At 50.1% G+C, this 25,818-nt stretch overlaps 8 protein-coding genes across 8 annotated transcripts; 3 read left to right on the top strand and 5 right to left on the bottom strand.

Moving 5' to 3' along the window:
- Positions 1-2,566: 2,566 nt before the first annotated feature.
- On the bottom strand, positions 2,567-3,199 carry BU25DRAFT_131950 (uncharacterized protein). Its single transcript, XM_033700513.1, has one exon. It carries the CDS (start codon positions 3,039-3,041, stop codon positions 2,658-2,660), a length of 384 nt encoding a protein of 127 aa, XP_033558868.1. The 5' UTR covers positions 3,042-3,199; the 3' UTR covers positions 2,567-2,657.
- BU25DRAFT_413222 (uncharacterized protein) lies at positions 3,027-3,859 on the bottom strand. The gene has a single exon (XM_033706985.1). It carries the CDS (start codon positions 3,852-3,854, stop codon positions 3,357-3,359), a length of 498 nt encoding a protein of 165 aa, XP_033558867.1. The 5' UTR covers positions 3,855-3,859; the 3' UTR covers positions 3,027-3,356.
- A 228-nt stretch (positions 3,860-4,087) lies between these two features.
- Positions 4,088-5,743, top strand: BU25DRAFT_413221 (glycosyltransferase family 2 protein). Its single transcript, XM_033706984.1, has 3 exons — positions 4,088-4,386; positions 4,439-5,197; positions 5,247-5,743. The coding sequence occupies exons 1-3, from the start codon at positions 4,246-4,248 to the stop codon at positions 5,589-5,591; spliced, it is 1,245 nt and encodes a 414-aa protein (XP_033558866.1). The 5' UTR covers positions 4,088-4,245; the 3' UTR covers positions 5,592-5,743.
- Positions 5,744-7,339: 1,596 nt separating this feature from the next.
- On the top strand, positions 7,340-9,384 carry BU25DRAFT_493335 (uncharacterized protein; the record flags this gene model as incomplete). The annotated part of the gene is made up of 8 exons (XM_033711708.1): positions 7,340-7,580; positions 7,637-7,825; positions 7,880-8,234; positions 8,287-8,513; positions 8,568-8,879; positions 8,932-9,042; positions 9,094-9,193; positions 9,242-9,384. Exons 1-8 carry the CDS (start codon positions 7,371-7,373, stop codon positions 9,382-9,384), a joined length of 1,647 nt encoding a protein of 548 aa, XP_033558865.1. The 5' UTR covers positions 7,340-7,370.
- Positions 9,385-16,520: 7,136 nt separating this feature from the next.
- BU25DRAFT_398294 (galactose oxidase) lies at positions 16,521-18,324 on the bottom strand. Its single transcript, XM_033704902.1, has 2 exons — positions 18,108-18,324; positions 16,521-18,058 (listed from the first exon to the last, which is right to left on the bottom strand). The coding sequence occupies exons 1-2, from the start codon at positions 18,260-18,262 to the stop codon at positions 16,915-16,917; spliced, it is 1,299 nt and encodes a 432-aa protein (XP_033558864.1). The 5' UTR covers positions 18,263-18,324; the 3' UTR covers positions 16,521-16,914.
- A 1,438-nt stretch (positions 18,325-19,762) lies between these two features.
- On the bottom strand, positions 19,763-21,253 carry BU25DRAFT_433286 (CoA-transferase family III; the record flags this gene model as incomplete). The annotated part of the gene is made up of 2 exons (XM_033708767.1): positions 19,763-20,482; positions 20,531-21,253. The coding sequence occupies 2 exons, from the start codon at positions 21,251-21,253 to the stop codon at positions 19,763-19,765; spliced, it is 1,443 nt and encodes a 480-aa protein (XP_033558863.1).
- A 2,134-nt stretch (positions 21,254-23,387) lies between these two features.
- On the bottom strand, positions 23,388-24,445 carry BU25DRAFT_450430 (uncharacterized protein; the record flags this gene model as incomplete). Its single annotated transcript, XM_033709696.1, has 3 exons — positions 24,073-24,445; positions 23,637-24,020; positions 23,388-23,518 (listed from the first exon to the last, which is right to left on the bottom strand). The coding sequence occupies exons 1-3, from the start codon at positions 24,410-24,412 to the stop codon at positions 23,388-23,390; spliced, it is 855 nt and encodes a 284-aa protein (XP_033558862.1). The 5' UTR covers positions 24,413-24,445.
- Positions 24,446-25,192: 747 nt separating this feature from the next.
- On the top strand, positions 25,193-25,703 carry BU25DRAFT_131730 (uncharacterized protein). Its single transcript, XM_033700512.1, has 2 exons — positions 25,193-25,469; positions 25,521-25,703. The coding sequence occupies exons 1-2, from the start codon at positions 25,266-25,268 to the stop codon at positions 25,632-25,634; spliced, it is 318 nt and encodes a 105-aa protein (XP_033558861.1). The 5' UTR covers positions 25,193-25,265; the 3' UTR covers positions 25,635-25,703.
- Positions 25,704-25,818: the final 115 nt, after the last annotated feature.

Here is a 25,818-nt window from a genome sequence, read left to right as displayed (position 1 = left end):
GAAGTCGACGAGTTCTTCAAGACCATTCCTCCTAAGTTCAGCGGCCGTCAAATGTTCGCCCCGAAGGAGTTGGTACGCATTCCAGCTTTCGAGGCTGCCATCATTGCTGATGGCCGTCCGGACTACCTCGGGCGAGCAGTGGCCCAGATCAGGTTCGATGCTGGCTTACCCATAGACTGGCCACCAGATGCCGTCCGTCATAAAGATGTTCTAGGCCGTACGGGTCTACATCAAGCTGTTCATCGGCGACACAACTCTGTTGTCAAACAGCTCTTGACACTTGGCGTGGATCCTGCACAATGCTGTATGAACAAGCTGTCTCCACTGCATATCGCTGCATGCCAAGGTCATATTGAGATGGTCAATTTTTGGATTGCTCTAGTGCCAGGCCTCGTCGATCTACCAGATTCAGCTGGCCGGACTGCCTTCTGGTACGCTGCCAGGGGCTCTCAGTTTGGCGTCATGAGTGTACTGTGCCTTCGACAAGACGTCAACATTGACCACAGAGATAATCATGGACTCAGCCCAGCTGCGGTGGCAGCGCGCGATGGTCGCTATGGTGTGCTGGGTTACCTACTCAGGAAGAAATCCGATAGGATGAAGGCCCGGATCTCACCCAAGGCTGAGCACTCCACTGACCATCGACCGCTACTGCTCGCTTCTGAAGCAGGGTAGACAGAATGCGTCGAGTTATTGTTAAAGCCAGATTTTCGAACCTGGAAAGGCGGAGACTGTGAGTATCACGCCTTACTTGGTTTGGCGGAAGAGCGAGGGGATACGAAGTTGGCGGAGAAAGTGCAAAATTTGCTGATTCCTGAATTAAAAGATGTATTTGCAGATGTGAGGAAGTTCTTGCTCGAACCGCCGAAACCGGAGGATGCGAAGAAAGCAGCCTCGCCGATACATCCCTACGTCCTGGGCCCGCGTGCTCAGGCCTTACCTAAGAAAAGATGACGGAGGAGGAATCCCGCATGAGCTGGTTATAACAATCGCCTACTCATTGATCTGATTCAGCGATTCGATTCGCGGAGGAGCTTGTTCTTCTGAACGCTGCCCTAACCAAGGTCTTTTCCTCTCTTGCTGCAAATGCGCTGGTGACTTTAGCTAGGATTGTAAGTAGCTTTCTAGTCTGAGAGTCCTGCTTAATGGCTATATTACTGTTAGATACCCAAAGCTTGTCTTGCTAGAAGTTTGGCTTCTTTCCCATTGTTGCTCTAAAGCTGTTGGTGGGCTAGCGCTTTAGAAAAAACGATTCCCTTCGTAATCTGATTTGTTTGTCTCACTGAAGGACACCCTCGATGCAAAACTATCTCTACAAACGCCCTCCGACGAAGCATATGAGCTCTCGATAAGATATCTACGCTGGGTGCGCTACATGTTTGCGAAGCATCGATCTGAAAGGGCTCCAGCAAGCTATGCACGGACTAGCCTAGGTCCACAGTGAACAGCGAAGGCAAAGCACCACCATAATTTCATTGGGATGTCCAACGTCAATATCAATGAACTGGGCTACATCGATTGCCCGCCTGTGGTGCAAATGGCTCACAGTGCTTTGTTGGTCAATATCAGATCATTCAAGAACAACGATATACGCTGTGCATCCTCGCACCACTCAGATTGTCGATCATTGTCATTGTGTGACCTATGATTTCAGTTCTTAGTTTGGCCATTAGTCTCTTCAACATTCAACATTCAGCACTCTCAATCTGATCCTACCATCCCTACCACAAAACACAGGTGATTATTACTATTACATATGCTATCGCACTGCCTTGCCTAGCTGTGATTCTGCTCCTGACAACAGGTATTGACGAGCTGTTACAGCATATTGTTGCTAAGCACGCTTCTTAAGCTCCTTAAGATCAACTGATCTGTCTGCTTTCCTTTTAGTTATGTCTGTAAAGAACAAGGTATCCTTAACTTATTGTTCCTGCGTGTTGGTCGTTGTTAAGGCGGGAGCGGTGGGTGTGAGCGGTTAGGAGTGAACGACTATAAGCAAGGTAGGCGCTAGCAGAACATAGCAGTTAACAGCATTTTAGAGGTCGGCATGTTGTAAAGTTCACAGATCAGACTCTTGTCTTCATTTTGGTATTTGTGACACAAAAAGGGAGCAACATGGTCTGAATGAAGCTTAGCTTATTCAGAGGCGTGGTTACTGAAAACGTTCTTGAAATGGTACCACAACAGACGGTGGACCGGACAGGAGAACTTGTTTTCAATGTCCTATGGTTGTATGTGAAATAGCATTATAATGGTACCATAAATATAGCCAAAAAAAAAAAAAAAAAAAAAGCGTCAAAAAAGTGTAATGAAAAGAAAAACATACAACAGCGGGTATTCGCTAGTGGTCACCCACCTAACTACTAATCCGCCGGTACGTTGCTTAAATAGGGCTGAGCGAACGGGAAGCCTTGTTTTCAACGTCCTATGGTCGTATGTGGAAGAAAATCACAATATTTACTAATATATTTATATAATCATTGAGCTTACAAGAGAACAATCTCTGGAACAATGCTTCGCAGCATCGAACTTGTTCCACAGAATGTCGTCAATAAAAGAGGAAACCCCGGGAATATGGAAGGAAAGGACCCAAGATGGTAGCTTCAAGCTCAGCCTATCCGCAGCATCGTTCTGACGTTCGGTTCGTGGAAGTATGTCTAGATTATCATGGACTTGATCATGAGCTTGGTAAACCTGTAGTAATGCTCCTCAGTATTCAGTCGGTAGTCCAGTATGGCATCTATGTCCTGCCTAAGTGCCCTCTCATTTGTAGTTGCAATTTTCATGGCAAATGCTAGAGGTGCAAGTATTTTATCCTTCCTCTGATTACACTCTCTTTGACGCATTTCATTGACAAGTAACTCGGGAGCTACCAGACATTTGTAGCTCCCGAGGATGGTTCCTTGTAGCCGACAAATGGATAACGTAAAAAATACCCTCTCGCCGAAACTGCCTCCAGACCAGTTGCATCCGATCCACCCTGATATGGAAGAGATAGCGAGCAACTGTTCATTCAAAGAGATGTGCTTGGCGGTGCTCATTGGACCGAACAAGGTTGGGCTGTGATCGCTGCGCAGTATTACGGCTGCGAGGGCTAGAAATCCGTCAATGTGGAACCTCCGCGATCCACATATGGCTGCGGTGTTTGTAAGCAACAAGATCTCCTGAAAGGTTCATAACCGCCGAAACCATGTGCGTTGCATGAAGTTCTCAATGACTTCCACATCCCCATGCTCGATCTTGTCACCTCGTCCTGCCAAGGCCATTCATTCTTTAGCGGTTGATTTCTATCCCATCATGCTTGCCGCATGGCTCGATCTGATGTGGGGTCTGACCTCCCCAGTCAAATTATGACCTTAGATGCCTTGGAGTAGATCTCTGCCATCAACTTGATTTATTGCGTTTTTTTCGCTTACGTCCCTTTGATTTATGCATGTTGCGTCGATCCAGACGGACGCGTCTGACAACTGCACATCTCGGGAAAGCTGTCGGAGGGCATCGATCAAGTTCTCTGTGACTCTGATACTGCTTCCTTCGCATGAGACAGAACATTTTTCGTTGTCGTAACTCGTATAGTATGGGTGCTCTTCATGGAGAGGATTGTCCCAAGTGTATGAGAGCGCATTGAAGGACCAGGCTGACGTAGAGAGGGAGAGGGATACCTCAAGCTGATCTTCTGCATTCTTGAATCGGATTTTGAGAAGTCGAATCGAGTTCCGTAAGCAGTGGCTTGTAAGTTTATGGTCGAACCATATGGACGAAGGCAAAGCGAAAGGTTTACCTTGAAGGGAAAACATAGTTCCACCAGCATGCTGATGGAATAGTACCTCAGCCTTTTTCATAGATGCACGCATAGTCTTTTCCCCTAGCCTTCCGGGGACCGCCCAAATTTCAATGCGCGAAATCCTAAAACCAGCTAGCATGCGAATTGAGATCTATGGTTTTGTGAATTTTAGACGTTCGACACGAGAGACTCGGTCGCCGGCTGTTCCTGGCGGCAATGGGTGCTAGCGCGTGGCTTGGGGAAGCAAGTGCCACACACGTCCCACCTGTCATCTCGGTCTACGTCAGCAAACACGTTGCATCTTCGCAAGTCAATTGGCTGCACTACTACAAGTTCAACAGCGATCCTTCAATCGACCTCCTCACGTCGAGATCTGCGTTCTGAACGTGCTGTAAATGTATACATTTGTTCACCGGTAGTTTACGTTTGTACTCGCCCAAGCGTGGCATCGTTACTCCACCATGTCAAACCGCGCTTTCGACACGTCGAAGCTTGGCACTGGGTATGGCTTTGAGAGCTTTCCCCAGAAGAAGCTGGAAATGCCCCCGACATGGGCAATTCTTGTGGGATTGAGCTTCTTGGTTGGCGCATTGTTGTTCTGGGTAAGCATCCACTACGATATAGCAGCCATAGCAACGCTAATTGATTGCGCAGACATACGTCGCCCTTACACTGTTCGCGCCCTCCCCTCGAAACCCTCGGCTTTCTGAAAAGCAGTATATCACTATACTGCCTGACGGCACTCGAAGTGCACCGAAACAATTGCCATGTTGGCTCGACAAGTGGGCAGCCGAAAAGGAACTGGCAAAGAAAGAGGCAGCGAAAGCACCAGGAACCAAAGTCGTGATACCGCCGCAGATGCCGATTGAGGAGGCTGAGCTGTTCATGACCGTTGTAGTGCCTGCGTACAATGAGGAAGAGCGCATGGGTGGCATGTTGGAGGAGGCGGTAGACTACCTCGAGAGTCAATATGGCTCAGCGCATGATGGTGAGAAGGGCAGTGGAAAAGAGAAGGGCTGGGAAATCTTGATCGTCAGTGATGGTAGCACAGACGGGACGGTCGATAAGGCATTGGAGTTCGCTAAGGAACATCAATTGAGCGAACACTCGGTCCCAATCGCTGGACCATGGACGAAGAACGGCACAGGGATGACCCTTCACTCGACGCATATACCCCACGGCAGTATCCGTGTCATCACCCTTGAGGAAAACCGCGGCAAGGGCGGTGCAGTCACACATGGCATGAGGCACGCAAGAGGGCAGTACATTGTGTTCGCAGACGCAGACGGCGCAAGTCGATTCGGTGACCTTGGCAAACTGGTCGAGGGCTGCAAGAAGATCGAGGACACTGATGGGCGAGGTGTCGCCATTGGCAGCCGAGCCCATCTAGTTGGCAGCGAAGCTGTTGTTAAGGTACGCTCACCTCGCCAATTGCCCACGGAATATTGTTAACATCATTTAGCGCTCAAAGCTCCGCAACTTCCTCATGTACTCCTTCCACCTTTTTCTCCGCGTCATGACCCCAGCCGCAACCGCCCGAATCAAGGACACGCAGTGCGGCTTTAAGCTCTTCTCCCGACCGTCACTCCCCTATATCGTACCGTATATGCACTCCGAAGGCTGGATCTTCGATGTTGAGATGCTCATGCTAGCCGAGAGCGCCGACATTGCTATGATCGAAGTTGCGATAGGATGGAAAGAGGTCATGGGAAGCAAGCTTAATGTTATCTGGGATAGCATTGGTATGGCGTGGGGACTTGCACTATTGAGGTTGTGCTGGCTTGTTGGTATATGGGAAAGAGATTAGAAGAACCGACAAGAGCACAATCAAACAATATGCATCAAGGCAGCCAGCCCCAACTCTAGCACCAGTTGCTGCCGACCTCCCTGTCGTTAGCTGCACGACTGCGACAGGGGCTTGTTAACTAACTTCAAGGACACCTCACGCTACAGCCTTCGGATTCTGCAATCACTGAGGATGCGAACCACGATTTACACTGGTAACGTGATGAGGCTGAAAATGAGCCCATGCACGAATACGGAATTTGGGCATATCTTGCGAGGCGCCACGCACTTCGCTAAGGAGTATCCAAAATACACAAATACAGGTTACTTGTTTCGATCGGCCACATGCGGCGAGAGCACGCTGACCGGTTCTGAGCACGCGTGGACGCCAGCGCAGAGTGCAGCGAGGCTGCATCTGAATCAATAAGCAGCTTTGTAGCTGGTTCAAGCGTTGGAGAACCCCAGAGGCGAACACCAAGTACGAACTTTTGGCCACACTTGACGCCTTCACATCAGTGTCCTGACATGGGTCCAGTTGAGCAAGGCGACCATTGCACCCTCGAATTGTGGCTTTCGCGTTGCTTCATCAACCGGTAGGCGTTCGGTCGCCTGACGCTTCTTCACACTGGCGATTTCGTCTAGCATCTAGACACCGATGTTGTAGCAATAGAGAAACTCGAACATTGAAGGGACTGCAGGCTGGTGCACAAGAGGTGACGTTACAGTGTACTTCGCTGTGCCTCACCACAGGGGCAATTTCGTTTACGGCACGTCCAGCAGGACGCTTCCGCGTACGAAACAAAACGATGACTGTCAGATGCCATACCCATCCCCGTTCCAGATCTGCATGCAATTCACTACCGATGACCCGCATTGAGAAGTGTACCGACAGGACCCATGCCCGATTTACCCCTTGTCAATCCTTGTTGCCGCTGTACGCAGCTGTTCCTCTCATAATTACCTTGCAATCCAGTGCCGTAGTCCCACCATCTCTTAGCCGACAAGGGTGGTACTATCTGAGCTTCGAATGGGGTCGGACGACACTCAGACTTTGGTCGGGCACTGTGACGAGCGCTCGCAATAATGTCCTCCAGCCTGTTAAGGCTGCAGCACGAGCTCTTCATGAAAGACTTTCCTATCGACTACTATCAATCTGCGACATCTTCTACGGACCCATCGACTCGTTTCGCACTGGCCAATCATTATCTTGTCACTGTACATCATGCCTGTACCTATGTACAGCTTCGGCCACAGTTACTTCACAGCACAGCCACCACTTATCGCCTCAGCCTCAGTAAAACAGTACACATATACATCATCGTATGTCTCTTGGTGAGAGGCTGCCTCGACCTTTGACTGTTGGTGATCAGCAGCACCAGAGCGGACCGTTCACGCTCCCAGGCCAACGGTCACCAAATAGCGACCCCCAAATCGCACGATACCTTTGCCAAATCGACAATGACCCCTCGCGATACTACTGTATGGGAATTCAAGTTCGGATACATAGGTTCACAGTTCGAAGATGCGACTTGAGGGCAGTACGGACAGTCGTGACGACACATCGTTGCAGAAGAGCGCGGATATCCACATCTCATGAGTCAAAGATCAGAAGATTGAAATAACGTTTATTCCCATCTCATGTTCCGATGGAAAATGTGACTGCAACTCTTGACCAATGAGGCGCATTAGTGGCTTGCCCATGCATCGCTTGGGGCCAGCAACTTCTCAGCCTCGTCGGCTTACTGCAACCTCCATTCATCTTACACTCTATGACAGTCAGAACTGCAATCTTTGGCTTACAATGTCAGAACCCACACAAAATGTACCATTAACGCAGTTGTCCGTTGACGAGCTGTGCAAGGTCAGGATTCACACCATCCTTGACAAAAAGATCACCTGCTATGAAGAGCCTATCGCGACATTTCTGGAGGATGATTACAAGCTCAGCAATGCTCCGAGTAGAGGACTCCGATGGATACACTTGCCAATCAACAACATGAGCTGGGCCGAGGTGTGTCCCTCGAACAGGAGTCCAATCGAGACTGAGGCTAATAACGCGCGATACAGCGATGCATCAACAAATGTGGCCCAGATTATCGAATGCAACCACTTCACTGGTTGTTGAGTGTTCGTCCTGCGCTTTCAGAACCCATCAAAATCCCGCTACATTCCCGACATATGGAGCTAAAATGTCGCTGGAGGGCGGACGACGGCGATCAAAGCGTCAATATTCAGTTCCCTTTGTGTACAGTCTATGTAAGCTTAATGTAAAAGTAGTTGTAAAGCTTGGTGAACACTGACACTGGACAGTTACCATATATGAACTGGGACGAATATCGGCAGTATCGCTCTCTTGCAAAGGTTTACGATTGTGTTCGGTCCGGTGAACCACTGGGACCTCTACAAGACTCTGCATCTCAACGAGAAGTGATCGAACACAGGACATCCCAGTTTCTCTTGGGAATGAACGGCAAATCACTCCACCCCCGACGAACTCTGGATCAGTTCTATTATTCTTCTTTGGATGATACGTCGAGCAGGGATCGCGACCAGACGATCTCCAAATGGACTGGACCTGATGTGGGTGCCGACGGAAGAACAGCTGCAATAGATCAAAGTCTCATAATTATGGTCGATCAACTCTGGTGTTGGGTTGTGGATGAGAGTAGGACAGAGAAATCTCAACTCTTCATTAAGGGGACTGACACTTCCAACAGGAACTGTCTTCACGTGCTTTCCTTCGCAGAACACACACTATCAAGGTCCCGAAACACACGGCTTGCGCGACCTTTATAAGCTCCTAAGGTTCTCGACAAACACTTGCGAAACCGTGTGGGACCTTCACGCCGCCATAATCGAACAGGCAACAACCCATCTACACAGCCAGTGGAATCGAGGGCTGATCGATTATATCGAGATTTACAGATGGGCAACTAGCAAAAAGGTTGAGAGTAATGCTCTACAGTGGTTCGTAAGCATGATTGCTGATTTTCATTAGACCGCGTACCTAGCAATGTACTTCCAAGACTTCCATCAAGACTACAGCAACGGAAACGCAGCATTCGACAATAACCGCGAACTTAATCTTGCTCTCGAAGTCGCAGATATCATCGATGAACTCAAGATGATCAAGAATCTACTCGAGAAGCAACGCATTGTGGTTGGATCATTGAAATCGGGGTTCAACAATCTTGGATTAATGGCCCACAGTCAAGCATACAAGCATATCGCCTGTACAGAGAGACACCTCGAATCCGTACTTTCCAATGTGAACGAGATCAAGGGTGAGGCAGAGGAGACTTATAGATCAGTAAGTGCTGGAGGTGTATGTGCGTAGAACCGGCATATTGACAATATCAAAGCTGCTCGATCTGCTCGATCTCAAGTCGAAAACAGCAAGTCTGGCTGAGGCACGCTCGACAACAAAGCAAGGCCAAGCTGTTATGCTGTTCACGGTCGTAACGATAATCTTTGTAATTTACACCTCCTCTTCGTTTCAACAAAGCTGACCAACGCTTTCACAGCTGCCACTTTCTTTCTTCACGGCATATTTTGGTCAGAACGTATCAGAAATAACTGGCGATGATGCAAATCCGACTGCATGGGAATTGTGGAGAGTTGGAAGTAAGTCGAGGTATCTTCTTGCGTGTTCGTGCTGACCCGCTGGTCCAGCTCCAATTACCGTGGTGATTGTTTTAGTTGCGCTCCTTATCGCGTACCACATCATGAGGCCGAACAGCAGGTTATGGTTCTGGAAGCAGTCTTCGCATTCGGCACATATGAGAAGAGAAGACATCGAGATGGGGACCCGATAAGTAAACAATCATGCGTACCTTTTCAAGAAGGGTACGGTTCGCCAAAACCCTATGTCTCAGTCTTTGAATGACTCCAGTACCTGCGTCTCCGGGTGTTATTGTCTTGCTCGACCACTTGCATGTTCGTAAGACAACGAACGCCACGCACGCTGCCTAGAACCCTTCCGCATGCACACTAAGATATAGTCGTAAATCAGTTGACAAGGCTGACTCTCATAAGTATATGCTGACCGGTTGTGGGCCTACGTTGGGAGGGGGGATGCATCCCAACCAATGAAAGATCACCATGGCCCGGGATATCCTGCCTTGCACTCGGCCCGGGATGTCCTGCCTTGCACTCGGCCCGCGATTTCGCACGATCAACCGCTCATGATTGCACTGCTTCACGGCTGAAGTGCTTCTTGATGGCTTTGACTGACAAGAAGCACAACATCTTTCCGCTTGACATTCGTGTAAGCAGCTCATAAGAAAAGAGGACCTGCGCAATCTTGCATTGCACTCTTTCGTATGACCGTATCCCATCCCCTCGAGGAACAGCCGATACGAGTAGCCATATGCATTTGCTGACGTCACTTGCAAAGGTGCGTTTCAGTATGAAATTCGCGAGTGGAATCAATGTCGGCTAGGTGGCGGTACAACAGCAGTCTCACTTACCTGGTCAATTGTTGCTCAAGTTGATCGTTCGAACCAGCCGACCCAGTCCATCACTCGCAGTTCACCGCAAGGACAGGCGTCGGGGATGTCCGTAAAGGAACATATGGCACCGACCAAACCCATGCTGGACCAAGATCCTGTTCGCCCCTGTGGCCCTGCCAACGCGTGAGCCACGCCGTTTCCATCGAACAGCAGCAATAAACACAACATTCGCACATTTCTTGGTCAGAACATGGGGCCCTGGTTCTGTATGATGCAGCTCAGAGGAGGTTACAGTAGATTAGCGCATGTGGACCGTATCCGCGGTTTTGGGCTAACCAAAAACCGCAGGTTTATTTGCCGGGACAGGAAGACGGGGATGTGCACTTGATGCCGCGGTTTTGCGCTAACCATAAACTGCAGGTTTCTTTTAGCCGGTACGAGGACGCGCGCTTTGACCATCTTCTTGCATTCCAGGTCGTCATTTGGAGATCTGCACGTATGATGGGCTTGAATCCTCTTGAATCGATCATTGGACCCCAACAAACCAACAGCCCCCGATCATCTTGCAGCTTTCATCAAAGCCTGCGACGCTAAGAACCCATGCAGCTGAGAGACTGTGACGCCCAGGATTGAGGCAGTGAAAGGCGGTCTGCCACGAAGTCTGCCAGCAGTCCTTCAGAGAGATTTATGGCACAGAGTGTCCCTTTTTCGAACGTTTCATAGCAAGCCGCCGTCCTCTTGTCGTCAAATTTTGTACATTACCAATCCGCCCTATAGCTGTTAGCTATTCTATTGAGGCTCGGGTATTCCTGTGTATACACCATGCCTGTACCGTTGTGGGGCACCTCCGGCTATCCCATTTTACCCAAACCAGGCTCAACTAAGTACAAAACGCGCTCAGATACGTCTTCGTATATTGGCCTAGAGTGATACAACCTCCTTGACAATGATATGGACTGATGTAGACCAACAGTACAAGAGCAACCTGCGCTGGCTCACGAACCTCCGACCAACACACCATACCAATCGATCTACAAGGTGTCGGCACGAAACACAGCATGCTTTCTCAAACTCCTGCCATGCAAGAGTTCGATGTAGGATACATGGGAGCGCAGTTTGATGTTTGATTCTCGGCGACATAGAAGGGGTGCAGATAATGAAAGGAACAGACATTGACTTATGAATGACATGACATTACGTGACTCTCATTTTGCAGTCGCTATTTCAGTATGACAAAGCGTTCAATTGCCACCTCTCCGCATTTGCCACATAGCTTTTGCTGCGTGTGATTGTAAAGTGGCCCTTTCATCCAATGTTCTTGAGCGCCTCGGCTTCGCACATGTGGCTGAACTATGTTCGTGTATAAGCTCCGGAGGGATCTCAGAAGCGATTGTTTATCCGTATGTATGGTTTGCAGGTGTCCTTGTTTCCAAACTGCGGCAACTGCGAAGGCTGCGCATGATGATAGGTTTCGATTTCGTGGCAGTTGATGCGAGTGCGGTTGAAAGACCACTGCATATCGCGTTGAGAGAATATGTTCTGCATAGCGTGATGCAACATCACTAAGAGCCGTTTATCCTACGAAATATCTCTTAGTCAATATATCTAGTTGTAACATTCGCATTACATCGGTGTCCGGCGCGTGAGAAGAGCGACAAGATGTTTGTGGAGCGGTAAGGCAAATCTTCTCATGGACCTTGAACGCAAATTGCACCTAATATTGAAGGAGGTGAATGGGATACATTCTGTCCTGCTAGCAACAGTCGTTGTGGTTTTGTTTTGTGAAAACATCGACAACAACTAGACACGACGTTGCTATTTCCCCCGTTTTCCCATTGCCTGTATTCCGATCCTGTTCTGTTTCCGGTGCTAAGGGTTACCCCCACACTCCGTGGGGTTCGTCTGTGACTGTACGTAGTATAGGGGCTATGGGGATTACGACTTAATTAAATCCTGTAAGAGCTTCAACAAGTATATGATTCTTACTGAAGCTCAGCACAGCAAGCAAAAGAGTACCCACATCCCAGATGGTTCCATGAAGTTTTGTATAATTGTGCGAAAGAGAGCATTTGTACATGATATGGCCCCGATTGTATCCACGACAGATGTGCATCGCGATGCCTTCCGGCCACCGTCAGAGCACTTCGAAAGCACGACGCGAACTCAATACCTTATCAGGAATCTGACTAATTAGCGAACAACATGACTCGGCCTTGGGGAGGCCGGAAGATTTCCCCCGGCGTGCATTGAACAAGAGTTCATGCCAGTTGTTGAAGCAAGCATGATCGACGTCTTCACGATGTTGCCTCATCGCTTCCGCTTAGAGTCTCGACGTCAAATACCTCACGCACTAAATGCGATACCATGTCACCCCTTGCCATCGGACTACAGCGATCAGGCAACCACGTTTGCCTGTTCGCTTAGAGGGAATGTATTGTTGAATTCTGGTGATGTACCGACGTTGTCCTGATGGTGGAGCCGGGCTCATATCTGTCGCGTGTCGCGAGCTGAGCTGTCGCATCCAGGCACTGGACGTAGCGAAAACAGGTAAAGTACAACGGCTATTTCGGCGCCCAATCACTCTAAAGCAAGGCGTGCTGGTGATAGTGCGGGCAGCGGACGTAAGGCCGCCCAGGGGACACACTGGTGAACGTTGCGATGTCTGATGTAATGCGAAATCAGGTAGGCGCTATTGCAGCCCCTGGCCACTCAAAACTGGCTAGACGCCGGTTTTACGAGCTCACATCCATGACCTTGTGTGCAGAATGTCACTAAGCACCTGGGCGCAGCGCACTGAGCACTTTCCATCTTTCTCCACTCTGACGCATTCTGCGAATTGTGCAGGGTGAATGGCAGATCCCACGTGGTTGTGAGGATGTTTGTTCAGATGCCTTACCGTGATGCACCGACCAACGCCCGGTTTTGGCCAACGCTCGCATCAACACCCTCACAGGCACCCCAAAAATGAAGGTATAGGGCCAAACACAATAGTCATTATAGCGAGATTTCTTGGTGAAGTACTCTATTGCCCTATACAAACAACTCTATCACTCAAACTTCTTGGGCGCTTTGGTTTTGCGCCCATGGCTGTTGTACATAGGTGGAGGTGATAGGGCATGCGGCACGGCAGCAACCCTACTTGCAGCACCCACAGTGTCACCCACAGGCTTCCGTTTCTTATGAGGTTTTGCAGCAGCCTCTTGTGACACCTTGCGCTTACCCAACTGAGGCAATTGTATAGCTTTAGCAGCGTTGCGCTCTTCCTTCTTGCGCTGCTTTTCTGCTTCTGCCTCGGCCTTCTTGCTGTAACGCCTTCGACCGAAAGCGCTCCGATAGCGTCTGGTTCCTGCGGGTCTCAGCACACCGCTCTCCTTCCTGTCGCTAACTACTTCCTTGTCAACTGGACAAGGGTAGTTCCGATTCCCCTCCGAACTGTGTATTTAATCAGTTTGGCACAGTCGTTAGATAGAGTAGTTTTTCTGTATCCTTTCGTACAAGACCTATAGGTGTAGGGAATTCAATCCTAGTGTTCTCAACGTCCCAGCACTCCCATATGCCTCGCAGTGGACTCACACTTACTTTGGACATCTTCCCTACTGGCCTGCGTCGTTACAAACTGCAGACTTGAAAACTCTGTCAACTTTGTGCCAATCTCTGCCTTCAAGGTCTGAGAGTGAGCTAGAGTTGTTGCTATTGTTGTTGTTGTTGCTCTTGAACCATTTAAGTACTCAATCGGGGTTGAATGGTGAGAGGCCTGTTGTCTCAAAAGCACTTAACACAAGCTTCTTGCGCATAGTTTTCACCCAGGCAGCCCAAAACAACCTAAAGAAGTCCCCCTTTTTGATACCTCTAAGGCCTTGGCTTGAGTGGAGGTGTTGGGTTACTTCGTTGGAGTAATTCTGAGCCAGCGGCTTGAAAGCCACAACATCGAGCGGCTGCAGAGTATGGGTACTGTGTAGAGGATAGATGCACAACAGTATCCTGTTCTTGTCACAGTAATCAATGAAACTCATTGTCACATGTGAGCTGTGGCCGTCAATTATGAGCAATTGCCATGTGCGGCGCGCCTTCTTCTTGGTGTAGCGATCAAACACCTGTTCTAGCCAGGCAACTCCAAGCTCATTGTTGCTCCAACCTGAGGGCGATGCCGCTACAAACACCTGGTGTTTTCCTGGAGTTATATCCTCTACCCAGTTGCTGCGGATGCACTGAGCTTTGCTAGCATAAATGATACCCGGAGGCAGAGCAGAACCATCAGCACAAATGCTGGCCAACAGCGTCACCCACTCGCGATTGCCATCCTGTAGCGATTGCCAGCCTTTCTTTGCCTTGAACGATGCCTTGGAGAAGATGCGCTTGCTCCTGCCAACCAGACCAATAGCAAAGCCCTTCTCATCCATATTGTACGTGTGCCGTGGCTTGATAGAGTATTTGGTGATCTTCTGCTGCAGCAAGTTGAAGTATGCGGTGTACTTTTGCTCAGAATCGGCAGCGAGCTGCTGCGCATCCATGCCTGTAGTCCAATAGGGAAGGAGTCGGTCGGTGTGCTTGGTGAGGAAGCGCGTAACCCAGCTTATGTGGATGTCACAATGGCCAATGGTGGAGGCAAGATTTGCGATCATTTCACGCGTAGGAGGAAGGTGACGGTCTGTAAGGTCTATAATGTACTGCACAAGGTACTCCTGTTGCTCAGTGCTGAGTTTTGACTGGTTGTTGTTTGCAACTTCCCTGGGCTGCTGCACACCTCGATGTCGGCACGACAGAGTTGTGCGATCAACACCAGCATTTTTTGCATGATGCGTATACACAATCTTTTTGCCAGACTTCAATTTACTAATCTGCTTAATTGCATCATTGATTCCAGGCATGGTTGTGGTGCAATTACATGTCAAAAGTATAGTCAAAGTGTTGTTGTTCGGGCATTGGCTGAAACCGGGCGTTGGTCGGTGCATCACGGTAATTGATGAACTCGAGGAAACAGCCGGGCAATCAGGCACCCGCGTTGTTTCCAAGGGACATGTGGCTTTGTACTGTACGCAAAGAACAGAGTCGCGAACAAGATTCCAGTCGGAGCTTGCTCTGGACAACAGCAACGGACATGATCTGACGTCGGAGCCCTGATATACTTCACGTTGTGTTCGACCGGTAGCGAACGGGACCTACTAATCGGGGACCTGAGATAGCCGGTGGAACATCAGACTAGACTTGAAGCGGCGATCTGGCTCGCGTCTGGTCACTCTTGCGCAAAACACAATTCGGGAGGGTCTCGGCTCAAATCCTATTATCTGGAGGTACGTTGCGACTCAAACATCAAGGACGATTTTGCACGTTTAGCTGGGTTTGTTCCGGCGAATTGTCGGACGGAGAAATGGGGTGGATGAGTGCCCAGGTGAGGGTGGGTGGAATTCAATAATACAAGATAAATACAGCGCTTTTGTACTAGATGCCTGTTCCGCGTCAACGACCGCCTCCGTCAAATTCGTTGTCGTTCGCCCATTCTGCCCAACGTCTTCGTAAAGTCGCAAGCCAAGGTCGGGATGGTGGGAGCCGGCACCTTCGCAGTCGGGCGAACACAACGCGTCTATGACGGAAGTTTTAACCGATGGCTAACTCTGAGCAAGAAGATCAGCCACACGAGATGCGAGTCGGCTGTAGTAGCAACAGGTCCTTACTATACGGCTTGTTTCTGGTGCACTGCGCGTCCGATCATGCATGCTCCACGCCTCCGGGCATCTGAGAACTCCGGGTTCCAGGGTTGCGGTCCATGGCCGCAGCGTTCGTTGAGAGGTCTAAGGTGTAAAGAAAAATGATAGGTGGCTTCAAGCGAAAGCCGGAGCTTGAAAGAGCTTTGGCTGTTGGGTTGGCCGACAGTTGCTGGCGAGAAGTAGCGTAACGATCGTCTCTGCTGAAGGCCTGCTAAGGCCGCAAAGGGCACACTTTTGGACATGAGGCAGCCCTGCTGGGGGTGTTCGCCGCCAGTCCCCATCTGCTCGCTCGCGGGTTATGGCCCTTGAGACGATCGACGCAGCCCCACAGATACGCTTTCTGTGTGTTCTCCACTTCCATAACCGTACCATGCATGGCTAGGTGCTCGGGTGGGTCAAGGCTTAACCCAGCTATTGCTGAATCTGCTTTGTGTGACCAGGGCATGCTGCACGGCGTTGATTAGACTCAGCGCACGCAGGGGTTGTCCATGAAACGGCTACCACAAGCTAGACTCGAGGTGGAAGAGGGTTTGTGGTGTTGCAGCTTCCCCGTCATTTTCCCTCCCTGTTCGAGCATGGCTTGAACATCTCCCGGGCCTTGGCCCTCGTATTTACGAATGGCAGTGCTGGTGACAATGGAATTCATGATCAAGGCGACACGCAACGAAAGCTGCCGCGAGTCCTTCGTAAGTACATATAAGATGAGTGCCACCTTTGAAAATATGTACTTCACTGCGTCCATTAACACACCATCACGAGCATTAAGTCCTCGAAACTGCATCAGCCAATCAAAACACCTATCGATCCACCATGCCGGTACCCATGTATAGCGGAGGCTCAGACTCCTCACCAAACACTGCTCATACTCTCACGTCATCGTAATTATGTTTTCAGTTTCCAGATACTCTCAATGGCCTACTGACACTAAGATAGTACCAAAGCGACCTGCTCATGTTCGGTTAACACTGGGCATCGCACAGAGCCAATCAATCCTCCTCATATCGGCACAAAGGCGACGGCACTGCCTCGAGACCAAAGCACGCGGGACTCTGAGTTCGGACATATGGGAGCACAGTTTGGGGATTGTATCTGGACCGAGAAGATCTAAGGGTAACAGTGAAATGGGCTTCGGCTGGTTCTGGGCAGCGGGTGTTGTACAATCATGTTTTCTTTTTTCAAACACGCTGTGTTATTCCAACCTGATGACCCAACCATCTCCGACTCTTTCTCCCTTCGCATCCACTCCACCCCAGAATGCTATACTCTTCTCATCATGCATGACATCCGCTCCGAAGAAGGCCCTTGGTCCTGGGTGTAGCTTCCCATCCATCTCTTCCAGCTCTTTCTCAGACGGTACTTGCACAACTGCTTCACCCCACGACAGCTCGTGGGTATCTGCGCCGAGGGCAGATCTGATAGCATCCTTGATCTTCGCTGGTTTGATAGCCTCCTTGAAACTTGTTGAAGCCTTCATTTGAAGATCGCTGGATGGTATCTGTAGTGCCCATGTGTCACTCCACTGCGTAGCATTCTTAGTATGCTTGGGATTTTCGGGCGAAGTGTTTGCTCTTGACAATGTGTCTGCGCGAGCGCCTAGTAGGTAGATCAGGTAATTGCGCCCATACCCGGTGTGGATAGGGAGAAGTGCTCCGTCCTGGCGGGCACGGGGACCTGGGGCCATTGGGTTCGTCGGGAACGTGAAGGTGTCCCATGACATCTCGTTCTTGGGAGATGATATGTCCAGGTGGTAGAGCTGGCTGCTCATTGGGTCCGAGCCAGATATTAGCCAGAGCTGGTTGTTTGCTAGAGCGACGTTTGTGGTCGCAACTGGTGCGGTAGGAAGCTGCCACCATACCTTTGAAGCTATGTCGAACTGCCAGATGTCGCTGGCTTGATCACCTGAGCCATCGTAGCCACCAAACAGGACAATACACTTATCTTGCGCGAAGAGTTTTGCATGTCGTCGTGGACCAGGAGCAAGGTCAAGAGTCGAGGGCGCTAGATGTTCCCAGGTCTTTCGTTCTGGGCTGAACATCCATACTGACGACTTCTCATCGAGAAGTTCGTCCTTTTCGTTGCAACCTCCATACACAGCAACATTCCCATGGAACGCACAAGCTGCGTGACTGGCTCTGGCATCTGGCACCCGTTCGCCTTCAGCTGAAGGTATCGCTGGAATCAAGTTGTAGTCCATCTCAGGCTCGCCAGAATGCTCCAGAATTACTGCATGAATTTCGTTACTTGCCAGCTTGTTTTCTGCTGTAATGCCACCGAAGATGTAGGCTTTGTTGTTGACCACTGTTAAAGTGTGGTGAGACCTTTCTAGTGATCGACTGAAGAGGTTAGCGAACATCCAAAGCGTGGGACGAGACAGACACTCACCCCGAATGGTCACCTGAAGTTGTTGCTATCCGACTAAATGTAGCCTTGAGAGGCAATGTTGGCTTAGAGACGATGTACGCTGCATAGCCAGCCTCGGCGGTGTGCTCAATCGCCTCTGCGGCGATGTAGGCTCCGGCTGCAACTTCGGCGGCCATGATTAGTCTCGTGTGCAATTTGGTATCGAACTAATCAACGTTGGCAAAGGTGCTGATGGAGATGAGAGTTGAGCAAGGGAACGGCGGATTTGGTGATGTGTTTACTGCAGGTACCAACGCGCCATGACGTCAGCCCGTCTCACAGATCCCTTTTTGTGTCGAATGCCAACGACATCACAAGTCAGACAGTTTCGTGTACAGAATGAACATAGATACCTCAATTGAAATCGCATATCATCCATCATAAACCTCTGTCAAGCCCCTCTTTCATAGCTTCGACCCAGCTCGTGTCAATACGCCATTCGAAAGCCCAAATGTTGCAAGCACAAAGCAGTCCCCAAGCTCCATCCCTGGATGAGATTAAAAAAGCCGCAAACTTTTTCAACCCCACCATAACCTGTATTCCATCATAACATTGTTGCGACATGCTCGCGATCGGTTACCGAACAAGATTGTCTTTTGTGTGGATCGAGGTATGGACCGAGGAACCAGAAGGACCGGTTTCTGAAACACTAAGTTGAGGTTCTTCTTGCTGTCTGTATCAACGTCGACAATGCCCTTCTACTCGGGCGGGTGTTGAGCGGCAGCGGCGACCTCTACCTCCTCCCGCTCCTTCTCTTGACGGTAGCGATCGTGCTTGCGCTCTAGCAGCCAGGCGGGTATGACGAGAAGACCGACGACCATCACGCCGTACGCGACCGATACTGGTGGCGGCACGTTATGCTCCTCGAAGGTGTATCGACGGGTAAGATTGCCGGTGAAAGCCCGTGTCGGAGCCTGTATATCTGTGAAAGCGATGTTGAGGTATCTACTGATATTGAAACTGGCATCATCGACCGCGAAAAAACCCTTGGTGTTGATGCTACACCTGTTGCTGGACCAAGTGCCGTCGTGGGTGAAGCACTTCTTGAAGCCCTCTTACTGCGCTACGCTATTGAGAACCACTAGCTCGTCACCTTGTTTGCGTTAATATTAGTTTGAACTCTTCCGGTGTGCCGTGTACCTCAATCTATCTGTCACACCATCGCCGGTCGATCCGGACCCTACTCGACATTTATTCCATTCATGACAGTACTCCGGGACCCTGAGTGGATCGAACTGGAATTGCATGTTTCTTGCACGCGTTGGGCATTCACTTGCAGAAGCAATCTTGGTTATTGTAATAGACGTTCTCGTAAGTCCAGCATAGAGGAACGGGGTCGAGCCTGCAGAGAACCTGCCTAGTTCTGCTGGTTGTACCGCCCATGGTTGATGAAGTTGAAGGTTACAAGAGAGGTGAGAAGAGGATATGTGAGGGGTTAGGTTCGATTAGAACAGTGGGTTCGGTTCTCGACTAACTGAGGAAGTGAAGTGACTGTGGTCCCACCTTCCTAAATGCTCAAGTGAAGTCACAGGTGGAGACACCAAACGAACGTCTGGAAAATCTTATAGTGAGGGGCGTTAACACATCTATTCTGGTGATCAGGTCTGGAAAAGCGGTCTGCATACCTTGACGAACAATTAAAATATCCTTTCGAGCCACACTGGATCATCACTGCCCAATGGCTTTGGCATGATGTCCCACTCAACATTCACTCCCTCAACGCTAGCCGCATGCTTGACAGCGCTCAGCTCGCCGAACTCCGTTTGTCTTGTTTCCAAGTACATGCTGACATCTTCAGGCCGCTTGAAGTCTTTGCGCTCAAACCCACTCTTCTCTTCGTATTGACCCAATGATCGTAAATATCGCATGACACTTGCAAGCGATATCTTCAACTCATATGAGCCCCCCTCGGTCGCCCTTTTGTACAGAGCTGCCATGATGCCTGTGGCGAGCAGATAGCCGGAGCCGTGATCAATGGCTTGGCATGGAAGTACTCTGGCCGCCTCACCGGCACCGTACCGCTCAGCGTCAGCGACGTTGATGCCAGAACATGTTTGGACAAGGGAGTCGAAGCCACGGCGTTGCGACCAAGGGCCTTCAGGACCGTAAGCATTCAGGCTTGCAATGATCAAATTGGGGTTCAGCGCGAGACACTCCTCGTTCGATAGACCCTGCGCAGCGAGACTACCTGGCCGATAGCTCTGGATGAATACATCGGCTATACGGATAAGTTCCAGCAGCTTTGTTTTGTCGTCAGGTTTCTTGATGTCGAGCTGTACGGTTCGCTTCCCCCTCGAAACATCGATATCAAGCTCCGGAAGATCCGGCAATGAGGGAGAAGTTATCCACAGAACGTCCTAAAGTAAACTTAGTTACATCTCGGGTCCTAGCAAGATGTCACTGACCGCTCCGTGAACTGCTAGAGTCTTCCCAGCGACCGGAGCCGCGATGACGCGCGACATCTCAATTACACGAATACCTTGGAGGCATTTAGTAGCTTGCACTGATGCACTGTCGTTTGGGAGGTATGGTGTTCCTTCTGAGATTTTGCTCAACAATATGGGAAAGTCAGTGACCGCCTTCGATTGCGGAAGCGCATCCCACTCCTTAAAAGATCGAAGCGCTGCCATCACTGCGCCCTCCTTGATGGCTTTAGTCTCGAGATCTATAGAATTCCATACTAGCATCTTTTGAGCGACATCTTCTCTTGTCGCGCCAACTTCCAACCCCAGAATTCTCAAAGCATTTTCCCGGTGATTTGGAAATGAGTCGTGCATCCTAATGTAGCCGTCTTGAGTCTTATGGAGACCGCCAATAGTGCCAAACGATGACGGCGCAGCTTTCCCATTGAGTATATACAGTCGCTCGGATTTGAACTCGACGCAAGCATGTTCTGCTGGCACGGTCACGTTTGGTAGAGGCTTGTCGTTGCGGACCGACCAGACAAGAGCAGCTGCAAGTGCGGATAGTCCGATTGAAGCTTGAGCCAGATGGCCAACTTTGAAAGAGGATGGGTAGCACTCGGCATCGACCGGAAGATGTATGGACTTCAGCGCATCTTTTGGAAGACCCAAGGTCGTCCATATGTGAGCTACGGTGTTCAATGGTGTAAAGCTGTGTCTATCCATAGTGTCCGAGTTGATGGCTGATATGTCGATTGGTGAGGGTGAGGTGTCTTCGAGCTTGCCTGCTATCTGACTTTGCGCAAGAAAAGTCTCGGACAGCTGCAAGATGACTCCAAGTTGGCCTGCATCGGACTCACGGCACTTTGCAACATGCGTGACCTTGAGGGTTGTTTCGGGATAGGAATTCCGAAAGATCGGAATCTTGAAGATTGAGCCGACGCTAGCGTGAATGACGCGGGTGCGTCGCGTTCAAGACATTACTCCTTACCATGCTCACCAACATATACGAGCACGCCAATGCTGCTGCTCCTGTCGCAAACTTGAAAGACATCCTTTCTGCTGCTTTAGTTTCGATCAGGCTTCCATGATGCCGGTCAGTCCTGGTTGGATACTTGGCTTACACCGCATGGTGGCATGATGGGTCAACGAGAACCTGGGGTCGACAAACCGACTCAGCAAGGGCATATAACATAAAGAAAGCCACACAGGATATGTTCTTCAGTGAATGACGATGCTTTCTGATTATAGGGCGGATGTTCCAAGTAATCTGGGACTTCAGGAGTTGTCAACATCGTCAAGCGGAAGCGACCGATGCCGAATATGCGGCAAGCGGACGCGATACCGACATAGTGGTTATGGATGGACACGATTACCAAGCGCACAAGACGTATCTCGATCTAGTCTCGGCGTTCCTTGCACGATGAGGTACTGCATTAGGAACTCAGGCGCAGGGCGCCGAACTTCACCCTGCACGCCACCACACACGTTCAATCAGAGTGCTGTCGATGCGCGCACATTGCACACTACTTTCACACACCCACCTCCGCTCAACGCCCGGTATATGCAAGTCATGTATCACTACAGTCAGCTTCCTATCAGACTGATGTTATACTTTTCATCACACAATATGATGGTCCGCTAACGCGCTTCTTGCACGCTTGACCTCATCCATGCCCGCACAACCCAGCGCTCACGTACACTCGCTCACATCTCCTGTTGGCGTCACTGGTCCATCGGATACTCTGCAGGGTTCAATTGTAAGCACAACAGAGTGGAGGACCTCTGCCACATTATATAAGCATATGATGCTGCCGACGGAACTCGCTAGGAATGATCCCTCCTCTCATTCGCACATTTTCTTCATCAACGTTGGTCACTGCACCCATCCAAACATAGTATTGAACCTCCGTTGCACCAGGCCTCTGTTTCAAGCATGTATGGTTGCACTTATCTTTGTCAAACGCCCAACTGTATTTACTTTCTCAGCGTTGGCTTTGGTGTACTATTTCAACACATGCTTTAGGGGCTAAAGTGATTATAGGTGCAAGCCACACGTTGTCGGTCCAGCTGTTATAAACATCACCAATCCATCTCGCCCTAGATTGATGGTTGCTTCCGTACAATAGCCGCACGATTTTCTACGTAATGATCTTCGTCGTCAAGGCGACACCGCAACCGAATGCACTGGCTTGACGACCACATATCGACCATACAACCTATCGCTCATACAAGCTACATTGGCTAGGCATAATGAACACCACGATAACGCAGTGCATACCAGACAAAGACTCGTCCAAGCGATAGCCATACAGACGGCAGCAGACCAACTCGACATCGACCTGCCGCTCGAGATGATCATGCAAGATGAATAGGAACACGAGAGGTGGCTGGAGGGTCAAAAAACTCCGTTCATCAAGAGAGAATGAGTCACTGGTCGGATGGCGATAAGGGTGCGTACATACCGACTTTTTGTATCAACAGTTCTTTGATGATCGAGCATCACATGACCTCAACAGCTAATGGCTAACAATACCGTTGTGTAGTAGTCAAATCTTCCATTATCATAATCTATTATCATCTACTTCAGCCTGCCAGGGCCCGTCACCGTCTCATCGTCGAAAATTAGCGACTCTGTATGTGGTGCGCAATCTTGTGCACATCACCCAGCAGAATACTCTCTCCAAAGCTTCCAAGTTGCCCAGGCTTCACGATAGTGATCATGTTCCTTTTGTACAAGGCGAGCAAGACAGACACGGGCAACTTGACCCTGAGGACTAACCTTACAATTTACTATGATCGTTCTTGACGATCCGCTTTGCCATTACGAATCGAGGACGTGACAAGTAATTCTTCGTCTTTAGTGCTTCATGCATAAGAGTGCAAGAAGAAGTAATGCTGGTGTTCCTCTTAATCGCGACTGTTCAAGACCATTGGCTCCTGGCGTCGCCTGCATGGAGCGATAACTTCTTGTTTGTAATGTTTCCCATTCTATCATCACTAGCAAGAGTTTACAAGTTCGGTGGTGGAACAAATCTAACAATATACCGCGTACCGCCACACTAAATGTCCCTCGGTCCTCCACTCCGTTAGCAAGCTTACAAAGTACCATCACCAACACACCTCTTCAGCGGGAAAGTATCGCCCGTGCAAAGCGAAATGACACCATCGACCCAGCTCATATCTCCATAGCTCTTGCTCTCAAATGAGTCCGCCTGGTAGTACGTCAAGCTGCCTTCACCACCGATTGTCCCCTCCCAGACGTTACCGCTCTCGCGGTTCGTCCATGCGTTGGTCACAAAGGCACCGTACTTGCCCTCTGGCACCGCAGCGCTGAACAGCTGCGTTTGAGATGTCTGCCATGAGGTGCTGTAGTTGATCGATAAGCTTGCGGAAAGGAAATCCTTGACAAGTGTGAAAGAGGCGCCTTGGCTGACGGAGATGGAGTTTGTGATCGAGTAGCCGGTGGAGATGGAGATGGTTGTTGGTGCACCTTAAGATTTATCAGTATGATGTAGGATTGTTGGGCATGGAGTTTAGCGTACCCTTAACGACCTGGCTGGTCTGGACGTCCCAGCCCAAGAAGCGAGAGTGAGGGTTGGGGATGATGAGGCTAGTAGCACGCTTCTGGAGGGTGCCTTCAGGCTTGTCGGTCTCATTGACCGGAAGAGTGACAAGAGTTTCGTCAAGGTAGCCGGGCTTAGGGGGGGCGATGCCGGACTCGCGGAGCTTCTTGAGCTCCTCGAGCTCGTCGCGCTTCATCATTGTGAAGCGACCATTCTTGCCATAGAGGATGACATCGTCAACACTGACTGTGATGGGGGCTGGGGCTGCCGCAACCAGAGCGGCGCTGGAGGCGAGAGCGAGGACTTGAGTGAAGTGCATTGTGAAAGAGGGACTGAGTCTTGAAGACTGGAGAAACGAGTGTGTTTTGCGTAACGGAGGACCGTGTCTGTAGTGATGGTCCTGAGCTTGGTGAAGTGATGATTATACTTATACAAACCTGTTGTCTGCAGTCACCATTCGGTCCTCATGCATGATCAATCGAATAAGACCATATGATAGGGCTAGTACTTGGCAGTACCTCGAGTGGGGTGAAGGAATACCATCGGTCCGACCCTTGATGAAGGAAAAGAGGATTCTCGGAAGAACCCTTGGGGCTAGAACGTGTACTTGACTGATCACTGTTAAGATCTTTCATTCGCCAATGAATTCCAGCTTGAGGCTCAACCTTCCTATTCCATGTGCATGCCATATGCATCGTCACGGCGCCGCTCATCATTGGTCGCAGCAAGAATAAAACGTTCGGACCGATGCGCATGACGTTACAGAACACTGACGTGTGGCGAGGATCCCCTTCCCAATGTAGCCTGACAGCTCCACGTAGATAGCTCGCAGGGCTAACAGTCTCGTATTCGCGCTTGAACAACCGAAATAACACCAGTTCGGGCCGGTCGAACATTTCCCTATGCGGTGAGGCTGGTGTTTCAAACCCCATGATGTTCGCCACATTTTCACCGTTGACACCGGCTTAATCTCCCAATTCGCATTTGCAGCTTGGCGATGGTCAATGGAGAGATCATGTTGATGCTGGCGATCGGGAGCTCAAGGGGATAAATATCCTGCGCAACCTGGGAGAACATCCATCACCACAGCTTAGACAATCAATCTCCACGCTCGCTCATCTGCACATACACTCGTTCGCCTCAGGCATCCACACTCTCTTCAAATATCCAAGATGCGTTCCACATCCGCTATCCTCCTCCTCACAACTCTCCTCGCGCCCTTCGTGGCTGCCGACCTGCACTCCGACGCGGTGTGCATTGACACCAAGGGCGGTGTATCCGTCTACAACGAAGCCGCGACAAAGGCAGCATGCGGAAACTACAAAGTACGAAACACTGGAAACAAGCAATGGGATCAGTGCCCAGACTGTGAGATGGTGAGTAATTCTCAACGAACATGAGGTGATTGTTGTACTGACCATGAACAGAGGGTGATTGGCAACTTGAACGTCTGCCATTCTGATGGGTGGCACATTGGTGGTGACGAGATCAACTACTACTGCAACAAGATCAATGGTGCTGGAGGCTCGTTGGCGAACTAGGTGTGGACGAGATCGGTCGTCGTTAGCTGAGATAATGCAATGATTATTGTCAATTCTAGCACTTTTTCCCATGCGTGGGTATCTGCCAGTGACTGCAAAGCGTGTCGTCCCAATGCCATGGCTGCGGGTGGCGCATGAGCGGGAGCGGGCCGTGGAGGCTGCAGTCAGCCCGCGTACGGCAGGC

This window comes from Macroventuria anomochaeta (assembly GCF_010093625.1).
Source record: "Macroventuria anomochaeta strain CBS 525.71 unplaced genomic scaffold BU25scaffold_29, whole genome shotgun sequence".
Classification (NCBI taxonomy): Eukaryota; Fungi; Ascomycota; class Dothideomycetes; order Pleosporales; family Didymellaceae; genus Macroventuria; species Macroventuria anomochaeta.
The sequence above is the reverse complement of the archived record's forward strand: the minus strand, read 5'-3'. Positions and strand labels throughout refer to the sequence as shown.

Bases quoted from the DNA above. Each gene is read 5' to 3' on its own strand.
- BU25DRAFT_131950 (XM_033700513.1), bottom strand. From the start codon at position 3,041: ATGAGCACCGCCAAGCACATCTCTTTGAATGAACAGTTGCTCGCTATC.
- BU25DRAFT_131730 (XM_033700512.1), top strand. From the start codon at position 25,266: ATGCGTTCCACATCCGCTATCCTCCTCCTCACAACTCTCCTCGCGCCC. The intron at 25,470-25,520 runs GTGAGTAATTCT...GACCATGAACAG, and splicing joins AGTGCCCAGACTGTGAGATG to AGGGTGATTGGCAACTTGAA.
- BU25DRAFT_413222 (XM_033706985.1), bottom strand. From the start codon at position 3,854: ATGCGTGCATCTATGAAAAAGGCTGAGGTACTATTCCATCAGCATGCT.
- BU25DRAFT_398294 (XM_033704902.1), bottom strand. From the start codon at position 18,262: ATGGCCGCCGAAGTTGCAGCCGGAGCCTACATCGCCGCAGAGGCGATT. The intron at 18,059-18,107 runs GTGAGTGTCTGT...TAACCTCTTCAG, and splicing joins ACTTCAGGTGACCATTCGGG to TCGATCACTAGAAAGGTCTC.
- BU25DRAFT_413221 (XM_033706984.1), top strand. From the start codon at position 4,246: ATGTCAAACCGCGCTTTCGACACGTCGAAGCTTGGCACTGGGTATGGC. The intron at 4,387-4,438 runs GTAAGCATCCAC...TTGATTGCGCAG, and splicing joins TTGGCGCATTGTTGTTCTGG to ACATACGTCGCCCTTACACT. The intron at 5,198-5,246 runs GTACGCTCACCT...AACATCATTTAG, and splicing joins GCAGCGAAGCTGTTGTTAAG to CGCTCAAAGCTCCGCAACTT.